General features: G+C 54.8%; 1 protein-coding gene across 1 annotated transcript in view; it reads right to left on the bottom strand.

Annotated features, from left to right (window-relative positions):
- Positions 1-887: 887 nt before the first annotated feature.
- Positions 888-12,271, bottom strand: part of LOC104375031 (phosphofurin acidic cluster sorting protein 2-like) — an 82,008-nt gene continuing 70,624 nt past the window's right edge. The window contains exons 10-24 of the mRNA XM_086630613.1: positions 7,011-7,104; positions 6,603-6,668; positions 6,167-6,297; positions 5,911-6,043; positions 5,682-5,786; positions 3,924-4,030; positions 3,453-3,607; positions 3,244-3,354; positions 3,054-3,156; positions 2,264-2,306; positions 2,135-2,177; positions 1,886-2,027; positions 1,472-1,695; positions 1,156-1,269; positions 888-1,056 (exon numbers count right to left, since the gene is read on the bottom strand). Of these exons, the coding sequence (XP_086486739.1) occupies positions 941-1,056; positions 1,156-1,269; positions 1,472-1,695; positions 1,886-2,027; positions 2,135-2,177; positions 2,264-2,306; positions 3,054-3,156; positions 3,244-3,354; positions 3,453-3,607; positions 3,924-4,030; positions 5,682-5,786; positions 5,911-6,043; positions 6,167-6,297; positions 6,603-6,668; positions 7,011-7,104 (1,687 nt within the window). The 3' untranslated portion in view covers positions 888-940. The remainder of the gene's footprint in view (positions 1,057-1,155; positions 1,270-1,471; positions 1,696-1,885; positions 2,028-2,134; positions 2,178-2,263; positions 2,307-3,053; positions 3,157-3,243; positions 3,355-3,452; positions 3,608-3,923; positions 4,031-5,681; positions 5,787-5,910; positions 6,044-6,166; positions 6,298-6,602; positions 6,669-7,010; positions 7,105-12,271) is intronic.

Here is a 12,271-nt window from a genome sequence, read left to right as displayed (position 1 = left end):
GTGGCCATTGCTGGCAGCATGGCCAGGTCCTACCCTTGGCTGCTGTGCCCAGGCAGCCGTGATGGCTGGGCTGGTGGTGGTAGCCTCACCATGCCTGCATTTGTTCTTTCTTTGCTGTGCTGGGCTGTGCTGTCAGTCATGGACAGACACACACACACTCCTCTGCCGTAATGGTACCAGCATTAATTTATTAAAATTAATCGTGAAAAGTAACCGTACAATAAATTTAAAAAAAATAGAATCTTGTAAAAAAAAAACCCAAGTGCCCCCATGCCACACCTCCAGCTGGTAGCACTATGGGGCAGGGCTGGCCAGGAAAAGATGGGGAGATGAGGGTGAGCCCCAGCAGCCTGGGGCAGCCTCAGCAGTGCTATGCCAGCCTCAGCAGCAGAGCTGTAGGGCAACTAGAAAAGCTGCTGAGGCTCAGCCCCACCGGGCAGGGCCAGGCACAGCAGCATGAGGCTGGCAGTGGGACTGGTGAGGGGCGGCACAGGGTTGGTGGGCCCTGCTCAGCACCTGCCCACCCCATGAGTGATCCTGCTGGCTCCAGTGCTGGGGAACCAGCCTGGGCCCAGCCCAGCTGGGGCCCCGGCTGGCTGGGGAGCTGGCCTGGCAGCTGAATGGGGAGAGTGGGGCCCAGAGCCCTTTCTGGATCCCTGTTGGCTAGTGCCAACCCTCATCCCAGGCTGCTCTTGGGGGTCATGGGAGGCAGATGGCATGGTGCCCTGGCTGGTGTTGGAGGGTGAATGGACCCGGTCTCACTGGCCTCACCTTCATGGGTCTTGGCCCACAGGGAGCAGTGCGAGTGTGGTATCTCCCTCTGCAGAGCAGGGAGGGGCTGGGCCACAAAAGAGAGGGGATAAGAGCATGTCCATCTTGCTGTCTCCCTGTGTCTTCCTGCGACCCTCCACAGCTCCATCCCAGGGCTGCCCCCCACATCTCACGCGCTCTTTGAGTAGCCAAAGATGCCCACAGGGAGGTACTTGACGTGCGTTGGCCACTGTGCTGCCAGCTGGAAAAACTTCACATCGTTCCACTCCACCCCATCTATGGAAACTGAGAGGAGAGGTGTGGTGAGGCACAGCCCTGCCACAGGCAGCTTGTGCTGCTTGGTCTGGCACCTACAGCCCCCATGGGGCTTGTGCCCCCCCTCACCTCGCAACATGGTGTTCTGGTGCTTGGCTGTGCAGATGAGGCGTGTGATCCCTTCGATGACTTGACTTTTGGGCTCCAGGTCCTTCTCTTTCGGCTTCTTGCTCAGGAACATCACTGGGGGCCAATGACAGACAGGACCAATATTAGGATGTCCCCACCTGGCCCTGGGTGGGAGCCCTCACCCCCGGGCTGGCTGCACTGACTGGCCCCTGCTGGGCTGGGTCTCAGCGCTGCCCTCCTGTGGGCTCCCCCCCTGCCCTTTTGCAATGGGCTGTGGCCCCGCAGCCGGTGAGCACCCCAGGGTGGGCTTGGTTACCTTTCTTGTTTTTCTCCTTGGTGACCACGGTCATGGCCATGGTGCTAGGAGGCACCAGCTCCCCTGTGCTGGGGATGCGGCTGACCTGGAGTGAGCGGAAGTTGCTCTTGAGTGTGTTCTTGATACCCGTCTCCCGCTTCTCGCCCTCCTTCTTCCTGTCCAGCCCTTGTGTTGTCCAGTAGTCCACCTGCAGGCCCATCACCTCCACACCAGGGCTTAGAGACCTGGGCAAGATGGGCAGCACCATGCAGCACACAGCTGCTGTCCTTGCTCCTTTCCCTCCCCAGAGCCCAGCTGCAGCTGCCGTGTGAGCACACTGGCCCAGTAGCCCCCGGATGTGGCAGCCTGACCAGCAAGCACCCCAGACCCTCCCACCCCGCACCCACTGCCTCAGACTGAGTGGGGCTTCCTTACCCAGCTCCTGAGAGGCCGCTGCTGACAGACGGGGAGGGTGGCGGGGTGCTCACAGTCTCCTTGCCATAGGGGGCTGCTCCGCCAGTGGCTGGTGCTGAGGTCAGGAGGGAGGGGGTGCAGACTGCAGCATCATCGGAGTCCACTGGGGAGAAAGAGTGTGGGTTGGGGGGGGAGGCGCTGGGGAACACCAGCAAGGGCCTCCCCACTGCGAAGAAGGGAGCAAGGGACTGTGGGCTCCCAGGGACTCACCGGAGGCGCTGAAGGACTGCTCCACCAGGCCCACCTTCACCACCTGCAAAGACAGGCAAGTCAGACGATCCCCAGCACAGCAGGGCTGTGCGCTGCCCCTCTCACCCCAGCCCCAGTTTCCCCACTCACCCCCACAAAGGGTACAAACTTCTGGCAGGAGTCCTCGTCAGGGCTGCACAAGGAAAAGAGGCTGGTCAGGGTCTGGGTGTGCTGAGCACTGAGTGCCTTGTGGCCCAGGGACCCCCACGCTGGCAGGGGCCGATGCTGGCTAACGGCCACGGGGACCGTCTCCTCTGCCCTCCCTCCCATGGGACCCCCTGTACCCGACATGGTAGCACAGGGCACACTACACAAGGAGGCAAGGAGTTGGCCCTTCCGGTGCTGGGAGAGGGCTTGCATGCGGGAGGGCAGCCTTGCCCCCTTTTGGGGTCACAGCTCCTCTGCACAGCAAGAGGGATGGACGCACATGGGGAAGGGAGGGGGCCAGGCAGCGGCACAGCAAGCACAAGCCAATACCTGATATAAAAATCAAAATAGAGACTTCTCTTCCTTGGGTGCCAGAAACCAAGAGAAGGGAGAGGTGAGAGTGCAGCTGGAACATGAGTGTCAACCCCGGGCAGCACAGTGCTGGCTCACAGCCCACAGCCCAGCCCAGCCCAGCCCTGGCAGCCGGTCCCCACCTTTGGGGCCATCACAGCCCACAGCTGCTGGAGGGGCCGAGCACACCAGCGGGTGGCAGGGGATAGCACTGCGGGCCTCTCTCTGTGGAGCCCCAGCTCCCCCCAGCACCACGCGGCTCGCCAGCACAGTAGAGTGCGGAGTCTCACTCGCTTGTCCCCTGTCTCCCACAGCCCTGTCCCGGGCACAGCCCAGACTGGGGCAACGTGAGGCAGGACAGGCACCGCAGGGCCATGCTCACCTCTTCTGCTTGTACGTCAGCATGGCCTCAGAGATGGGGAGCTGGTGAGACAGGCTGGCTCCAGCGATGAACTGGGCAACGCGGCCCGCAATGTCCACAGTGTCTGTGGGTGCAGAGAGCAGTGAAGTCCTTGGTGGCAGCTGGGCTCCCCTTCAGGGCGCTGCTGGCCCCAGCCTGCCCTGCTCCTCACCTGCAATGGGTGGTTCAGCCCTGCTGAACAGCTCCCGCCACGCAGTGTCCAGGAAGAGAGTGCTGTATTTGTTATCCACCGAGGCCAGGTACTTGGCCAGAGGGTGAGAGCCTGTGGGTGAGAAGTGTGACATTAGCTCCAGGCTAACTGGGGGAGCCCCGGTGGGTGGGAGAGGACAACCCTCCTGCTGGGCTCATGGTGGCTCTCACCCAGAGGCACAAGCAGGAAGCGAAGGTAGTTGAGCCAGTCAGGAGTCTTGCTGGCCAGCTGCTCCACAAAGAAACGGAGGACAATGCTCAGGTAGCTCTGGTCCCCCGCCACCACCACCTTCACCGGGGGAGGCATGTGGGAGTTACAGTTACAGCTGCCACAGGGAGAGACAAGGAGACAGTGAGGGATGGGCTGTGGCAAGGCAGGTGGGTCAGATGGCAAGGGATATGCCCTGCCAGGCCAGCTGACCCAGCATCAGAAACCACTTGCTGACAATTTCCAGCTCACTGGGCACTACTGTGGGCAGAACCAGTGCCAGGATCCCTGGCTTTCCCCAGGGCCTACACCTGCTCCTATAGTTGTATCCACAATTCCAAAGGGTCCTAATAAGCCCTGGGAGAGCCAGGGCCCTTCCCAGCCCTTCTCTGCAGTTATAGGGAGATGCCGGGCTGAGCCCAAGCTGTACTCACTATCGCTGAATGCGGGAGACAGTGGTGTTGAAAGCTGCCTGGATGTCCGCCACGGAGCAGGTGGATACGACCAACTGTTTGTGCGCCTGGAGCTGCTCACTCACGTACTGCCAATGCAGAGAGCTTGGGTTAAGGCACCCTGGGGGCCACAGCTGTGCTGGCCAGCACCAACCCACGCCTGCCCTGGCCACTGTGTCCCCTGGGATGGAGCTGGCACCCCTGTCCACACTGTGCCATGAGAGAAGGCTGAAACCATCAGGTCACCCCTGGCCTGAGCACCCCAACTCCTCCCAGCTCTGCTCCAGGGGGCTGGCTGCCGCAGCCCCCTGCTCTTGCCTTTGAGCACAGCAGTCAGCACCCTGCGATGGCACGAGCAAAACTGTCCCAAGAACCAGATAAAGGGTTTGGTCCAGGGATCCTCCGATTTAAATCCTGCCATCTCTCAGCAGGGCCCAGATTTAGGTTCAGTTTCCCTCTGCTCATTCCCTTCTCTTGCTCTCTCCTATTGTCGCACTTCAAAATCCTTCTGCGCCTTTTCAGGTGCCTCCATGCAGCTGAACAGTGGTAAAATAGGCAGTCATGGTAGACAGGGGGGCTTAGAAGATGCCATGACAGGGTCTGGGAATGGGCTTTGCTGCTTTTTCCCCCATCAGGACAAGAGTTAGGGCAGGAACATGCCAAGGATGTGCGACTTGGGTCAAAGACTCCACCGCCTCTCACTGAGAAGCCCTTTCTTATAGAATCACAGAATCATAGAATGGTTTGGGTTGGAAGGGACCTCAAAGATCATCTAGTTCCAACCCCCCTGCCATGGGCAGGGACACCTTCCACTAGAACAGTTTGCTCAAAGTCTCATCCAACCTGGCCTTGAACACCTCTGGGGATGGCACATCCACAACTCCTCTGGGCAACCTGTTCCAGTGCCTCACCACCCTTATTGTAAAATATTTCTTCCTTCTATCTAATATAAAACTACCCTCTTTCGGTTTAAAGCCATAGTTCTTCAGCCATAAACCCTGCCTTGATTTTCCAGCACTGTTTTCGGATGTCAGACATAGGTGCAAGATCCCAAAAGAGTCTCACCAGTGCTTTATATAACTGCTGTTTGCATGTTTGCACACAGGTACATGACCCTGCTCACCTTCAGCAGTCAACTCGTCCATGCATGGCAGAGGTATGTGCTTGTCAGGGGCTGGGCCCGACCTCACATGGACACGACAGTGACCAGCACGAGGCAGGAAGACCTCACATGCCTCCCTGCCCAGAGACCCCAGCTCTGACAATGCAGTTAATGCTCCCTGGCAGTGGTGGGCCACGCTCTCCCATCCGCGAGTGAGAAACTGCACCTCTGCTGCTTCCCAGGGCCTGGTGCCAGCAGAGGGAGTGTCATCCTTCTGCCAAGGCATCCAACAAAGCTCTGACCAGTGAGAGGTCCTCTCATTGGGAGTCAGGATCAAGCAGTGAGGGTACGAGGCACGGCCCATTAACCAGCCTTTCTGGGACTGCTCAGGGCATTGTGCTTTGAAGATCCAGCACTGCTGGTGTGTGGCACATGACAGAGAAGACACACTAGACTCTTGTGTACGTAGCTCAGCACTGTGCAAATGCACTGTCTCCTCGAAGGAAGGGCCATGCTGTGGCAGAGGAGGGCACAGCTGGTGCCAGTTTCCCTAGGACACCCTGTCATGGTTGGGAGAAGACCCTGGGACCCTGCTTACAGCTCCTCCCATGCATCCAGCTCCCATCACGCCTACTCACCTGCCCCTGCCACTCAGCGACGTTCACCAGCACAATGCTTTCAGGTAGCTGCTCATCTGAGACCAGGATCTGGTTCAGCTGATCGTAAACAGACTTTCGGGGCACCTATGACAGCATCACCATGGAAGTTAACCCCAGCCAGTCACCTCGGCCACTCTGACCTTGGCTGAAGGTCTGGCAGGTCTCTTGAGTGAGAAGCCTCCAGGTGAGGCAGCTTCCAGGGCCTCACCTGGGTGCTGTGCCATGAGTCTGGAGAGCTCTCACTGTCCAGGCTGCTGGCGCGGCCACCCGGTCCCTTTGAGCTCTGCCGGTCCTTCACAGAGGTGCTGCGGGGACGCCACAACTGCTTGCTCTCTGCCTTGCTGTGAGCGAGAAGCAGGAGAGGCAACACTGTTGAGGAACTCCCATCTCCACCAATCCCCACTCACTGCAGGGAGCCACCATGAGCCCTCTCAGCCCTGGCACAGGGCACGGATCTGCCTTACCTGGGTGACAGGGCACTGGGGATTTCGGCTTTGGTCCCGGGGCCCAGCTGGGCCAGCCTGTCCACACTGCCCTCCCTTGTGGCAGCCTCTGCGGGGGCCAGCCGTGAACACGGCTCCTCTGCGGCCAGCTCCTGAGGGCCACACACAGTCACTTTGCACACACTGCTCTCCCTGCCTTGCTCCCTGCACCCATGAGTGCCCCCACTCAGGACAGGGCTAGTGGTCCTGCTGGGGAGCCAAGGTTGCAGGGCCTCAAGGGGGCTGGGCTGCATCTGCTGCAGACCCTAACCCTCCTTCCACACTTGCTGCTCTCCAGCCCAATCTACTCGGCCTCTCAGCCCTGCTCCCAGGCTGCTGAGCAGCCCTGGTACCCCAGAAAGCAAGTGAGGCCTGAGGGAGCTCCAGCCTCACTGCACATCCCATAGCCTGGACTCACCACTGCAGGGACCTCTGCTCCTGGCTCTTCCTGTGGTCGCAGTGCTCCTGGCTTCCGCTTGTCTGCCTCGCCCTGGAGGACAGGGAGTGGGGTCAGAGCAGGATGGAGCACCCCAAGCGGGGCAGCTGCCAGTGACCCATGCCTCACAGAATACACGCTCCCACAGGGGAGCCTGGCATCCCCCTGGGACTGGCCCCAGAGGATGCCCCCCATCGCTATCTGTTTGCCTGCGCTGGGAAAAAGAAGAGGAAAGAAGGGAAGGAGCAGTCCCAGGCAGGTGCTGCCAGGAGCTGTGGTCTCAGAGGGAGCTGTGGTCTCAGAGGGAGCTGCAGGCATTGCTGGGCTGGCTGGGGAGGGAAGGGGGCAAGAGGTGGTGGTGGTGGTGGTGGTGGTGGTGGTGTAACTCACAGGGCTGCCCGACTCTTGATCCTGCCCTTTCTGGCTGTGCAGACTGCCGATCTCAGTCTGGGAACCAGAATGAGAGACTCCCTCAAAGAAACGCCTGCAGAGAAACAGACAGACGAACGGACGGACAGACAGACAGATGGGAGAGAAAAAGGCAGGAATAAGAGAGGAATAAAGTCACCATGATCCCAGCACACCCCCACCTGCCTGTCCCAAGCACAAGAGCACTGTGGAGAGGTCCCCAGCAGGACACAGGGCCAGACACTCAAGTGTCTGAGTGACTCCCAGCCTCGAAGCAGACCTGCCAGCAGACTGCCAGCCCCACACACTATGTGGAGATCTGCCTCAACAACGCTGGGTGTGGGGATGGGATAAGGCCACCCCAGACCAACAGGGCTAAGCCTGTGACCCCGGTGAGTTGGAGGTAGGGTCCCTATCCCCTAGCCAGCAGTGATTTCTCTCTCAGGTGATCCCCTATCACTGCAGGGCAGGGTGAGGAACCGCCACCTTGCCCCATCTCACGGGTATACGGTCTCTGTCAACACCACAACTTCAATGCGCTGCTGAGCCTCTCTGCCCCTCTGCACCACCACAGCTTCCACAGATTTCTGATGCCTTCCCTTCTGCTCTCCCTTCTCCAGGGAGGGCTCCTCGCCTCTGACTGCTACTGCTGCACACTTCCAGCAGCACTTTCCACCTTCCCTTTCTGCATTCTCCTTTCCCAAGGCTCTGAAGACCACAGTATTGCACACAGAATCACACCGCAGGTAGCGCAGCAGCATAGCAATATCCTCTATTGTTCCCCAGCACTAAAATTTGTCTTTTTTTAGGTCTCTGAGGTGATGTTTTGGTAGAGCTGCTGTGGTAGTGTAAACCCCACCCCAGGCCACATTGCGGTATTAGCACCAGCCAGCATTGGTCTTGTTTCAATTGCAAGTGCAGTGGGCTGGGACCATCTGGCACTTTCTGATCTCATCTACTGGAGCAGTGAGTTGAAACAGTCTGGTACCTTTCAGTCTTAGGTACAAATACAATGAGTTGGGACAGTTAGGCATGCCCTAACTGCACCTGGAAATCCTGCGGCCTGGGAAACATACCTGAAACCCCTCCTGCCTGGACCACAGCCATCTTTGAAAGTTGCCAAAGATTACCTAACACAAATTGTATCCAAAATGGAAAAGTACCTGAAAAAAGTCAATTATCTCAGACCCTATAAACAGAGATTCTAAGTGAGATCCTTTGAGCTCTCCTGGATCGCAGCGGGCTGTGACCAGCATCTCCCCTGAGCTGGGACACCTCTCAGGTACCAACTAGGTGGGATGTCTCCCGACAAAGGTGATGGAAGGCCAAGGCGAGTTGTCCTTGAGTCTCAATTATCACCACTGAGGAATGTTGATGCATTGTGAGTATTTACTCTAAACTCGAGAGGGAAATTTTACCTATAGACCAGCCTCTTCCATTCACCTCTACCTATCTACGTGTTTGAACATACACATTTCACCCATGTGGGTGTCTATATTTCACTGGATCCAAATATTTCTATGTCTGCATGCTTCATTTTATACATATGTACATATATATATATATTGATTTAGGATAGCTTGTAGTAAGTCAGTGTGAATCTTGTCATTTTCAAATCTGTAATTAAGAAGTCGCTGTTTTGATTATAACATATCCTCCTGAATCATCTTGTTAATTTTTAAATTGACTAATCATTGAGTGGTGCTAAAATTTAACCTTTCATCTACCTCAAAGCATTAATAAACCTTAAATTGCTATTAAATCATAACCATGTTAAAATACTCCATTTGCAACAGCTGGACAGTGCAACTCCAAAGTCCTGCTCCCAAGTCACAATGGTCAACACAGGAACTCCCCTTGGGCAGCAGGACTGTCTCTGCCACGACAGCGGGAGCTTCCACTTTTGTTTACTCTTTTTCCACCCATTATTTATTTGTCAAGGGCCCCCTCCACATCCTGTGGTGCTGCTCAAATACCAGTCTTTAGGAAACAAGCAGACTCTATCACTGGATTTCACCCATCAGCTATCCCAGGACTCTTGCAGCAACTGCAGCCCATCTGCAATGTGTGTCTTCCATGTAAGAGCTCTGAGCCAGCTTCCTTCTAAGACGTATGTATGTATTTGCTCCCTAATTCCCAGGAAAAGTTTCTCCTGATTCTCCTGGTGTGCAGATGGGGATACCAGGTTGCAGGTTTCCAGAGACGGCCACAGAGGTGTAGGATACAGAGCAGTTCTTCTGTTAGGACTCAGCCAGGGTTTCCATTGTTTTCTATTGTCCTCATCTGGATATATCTGCAGCTTTCTGCAGGATATCTACAAATGTCTGAACATCCTGGCTTCTCCTTTTACTTTTCTTTTAACACGTTTCCTCATTTGTATACAGCACAGTGTGTTGCCAGGCACAACAGTGTTTGTCAGGTTCTTTGCTTTTACTGCTCCTACAAGGACATTTCATTTCAGTAAACAATGGTCCCCACCACACAGCAGCTCTTCAGCAGCAGTGTTTATATACTGGCTGGGGGAAGTCAAGGCTCAATTTTTCTCTCACTGGCTCCATTACCTGTTGCTTCACGACATGTTCATTTACCAAAGCTACAGGTTTAGAGTTGGCATTGTGCCCTGGTGTTATGGCACCAATCACTCTTTCCCAGCTGGACTGAGTTGAGATAATGAACTAATTAATTACTAATCAACTCAAGGTACCTATCCTGCCTACAAGAGGCAGGCCATTTCCTCCTGGCTGTGGAGGATGCAACAGTGTCCTTGGTGCTGCAGCCCGGGCTGGTGAGCGACAACTGGTGACCCTGACGTGATACATCCGTGAGACCCTGGGAAGCTCCGACTCCCTCGCCGAGCCGAGAGCCCGAGCCAAAAGAGCCGGAGCTGGGAGCTCGAGCGAGAGTCCTTCGGAGAAGAAGGTAAAGCTGCAAGCCCCGACGTGGTATTCGCGGGAGGGAAGCGTGCTGGAGTTGGATGAATGGGCCGGGTCTCTGCTCACCCATAAAGCCTTTGTGAAACAAAAATGGTTAAAACAAAAGGGGGAATTATGGCACCAATCATTCTTTCCCAGCTGGACTGAGTTGAGATAATGAACTAATTAATTACTAATCAACTCAAGGTACCTATCCTGCCTACAAGAGGCAGGCCATTTCCTCCTAGCTGTGGAGGATGCAACAGCGTCCTTGGTGCTGCAGCCCAGGTTGGTGAGCGACACTGGTGGGACATTTTCTCCAGGTCACACAGGGGTAAATTATGTCTCCTGTTACACATTTCTGCTCTCTCCATGCCTCCAATCTCTGCTACAGGATCTCAGGCATTGTCACCACCTATACAGTCATTATTCTACACTCGCCTTTTCTCAGCCAGCAATTTCAATCCGTACAGACTATATTCATAACTTAAGAGTCAAACCAGAGAAATATGTAATTTTTCTAATTCATCTCCCAATCAGCATCTCTCCCACACTCCTCTGTACTGTCCCAGTAATCCTACGAGAATGTGACATAGCCCTGGTGCCACTGGCACCTCAAAAAGGTATCTTTGTCCCCTCCTTTTTCTTAGACATTGGACGTGTCTAGATTGTATAAACCTGGTCTGACTTTCAACATCCCATTTAAATGGGGCTATCTCCCCCTTCTCCACAGAAGCTGTGTCTGTTTCTGTCCTCTCTCACTTGCAGTTCGAAGCCCTCTCTCTCCCATCCACTTTCCCAGTCACTGGCCACTGCTCACCCTTAAGGACTACCTTAATACCCTTGCTCCACGGAGACCTTGACAGTGTCTAGCAAGGCTGTCTATGACAATAAATAAATCCAGTGTGAGGATCACATCTTGAATTTACAGGCTGGGCTGGAAGGTCATCACCAGCTGAGAAGTCTACACAGGGCCTTGGAACCATGCAGTCTACACTAAAGACCTTGGCAGCCAGCTCCCACATCCCACCCTTAGAAGGAGTACAGACCCAGTAACATGAATTCAAGGGGATACACACTCAGCACTGTCAGAAACCGAGGCACTAGAGACCAAATCAAGCTAGGGATGCTTTGTGAAGAGGCTGAAAAACAGCACAGGGCCCAATAGGCTGTCCTACCACAGACAGCAGCAAACACCCAAGGAAGACTGTACAGCAGGTACAAGCACAAATCAGCACTTATTCTAGGATGCTCTCCCAGTGACCAGATGTTTGCAAGTAGGCACTTGCAGAACCAGGGCAGGGTCTTATATTTAAATACTCTCAATAGACTTTTCTTACAGTTGACATAGTTTTACGTAGTTTACATACATATAAACCATTATCTGACCATAAAAAGATCTTTATTTTTCTCCCACAGCACCTTTTTTTCTTCAAAGCCTTTGATGAGGGACCATGTGAAACTCCTTTTGGGGTCCAAGCAGACCACCTAAGCAGCTCCCCCTTGCCTATGCGCCTGCTGTCTCCTTCACAACAACTTGTGAGTTTGTGGGAGACATGATTTCTGCCATGTTCCTGCTTCTTCCCCAGTGCCCCATGGGTTCCTGAATCCAGTAGATTTAATTTCAAACAGTTTGCCTGTGGCAAACCAAGTCTGCTACCCCTGCTAAGTACCTTGCAGGGATTCCAACTAAGCCAAATCGTATTTAAATATGGAACTATAGAAACAACAACGACAAGTAAGCTTGGCTTGCCTAGAAGAGAACAAGCGCATTGTGAGGCAGTCAAGTAGAAAGACAATAAAAAGCAACTTTCTCACAAAAGGACAGCTCAGAAACAGAACAGCCATGAGCAGAGAGGCCAGGCGAACATAGATCATGTGGGAGAAAAGCCTGGTTTCACTGCATGGTCCACTGGAGACATCTGTGCCAAGTCACCAGTGCTTGGCAGAGTAAGTGAAGCCACCGGATGCCTGGGGAATGAGGTGAGGAACATCGCTGATGGTTCCTAGTCACACATCTCCATAAAGGGTGGGAACGCAGCATGCAGGTCTCACAGGGACACAAGGACTGGCCCAAGCAGTCACAAAGTGCTCAAAAGACAGGCATGCTTCAGTGTGGAGAGCCCTGAGAAGGCCAGAACTGTCAGCAGAAAGACGTGAGAGCTGGGAACAGCGGGGGCTTAGATAAAGTAGCTCCTCGTCCAGCAGATCAGCAAGTGTCAGATGCTGGAGTGGCAGGGAATTAAATGAGACTAAATGCGAAGGAAGGCAGTTTTAATGGGCAGTTTTGAGATTATTAAACAGGATATGCAAGTGAGGAGCTCAGTGCTG

Source organism: Tauraco erythrolophus, chromosome 2 (genome assembly GCF_009769465.1).
Source record: "Tauraco erythrolophus isolate bTauEry1 chromosome 2, bTauEry1.pri, whole genome shotgun sequence".
Classification (NCBI taxonomy): Eukaryota; Metazoa; Chordata; class Aves; order Musophagiformes; family Musophagidae; genus Tauraco; species Tauraco erythrolophus.
Note: the sequence above shows the minus strand (reverse complement) of the source record. Positions and strands in the feature narration are given on the sequence as shown.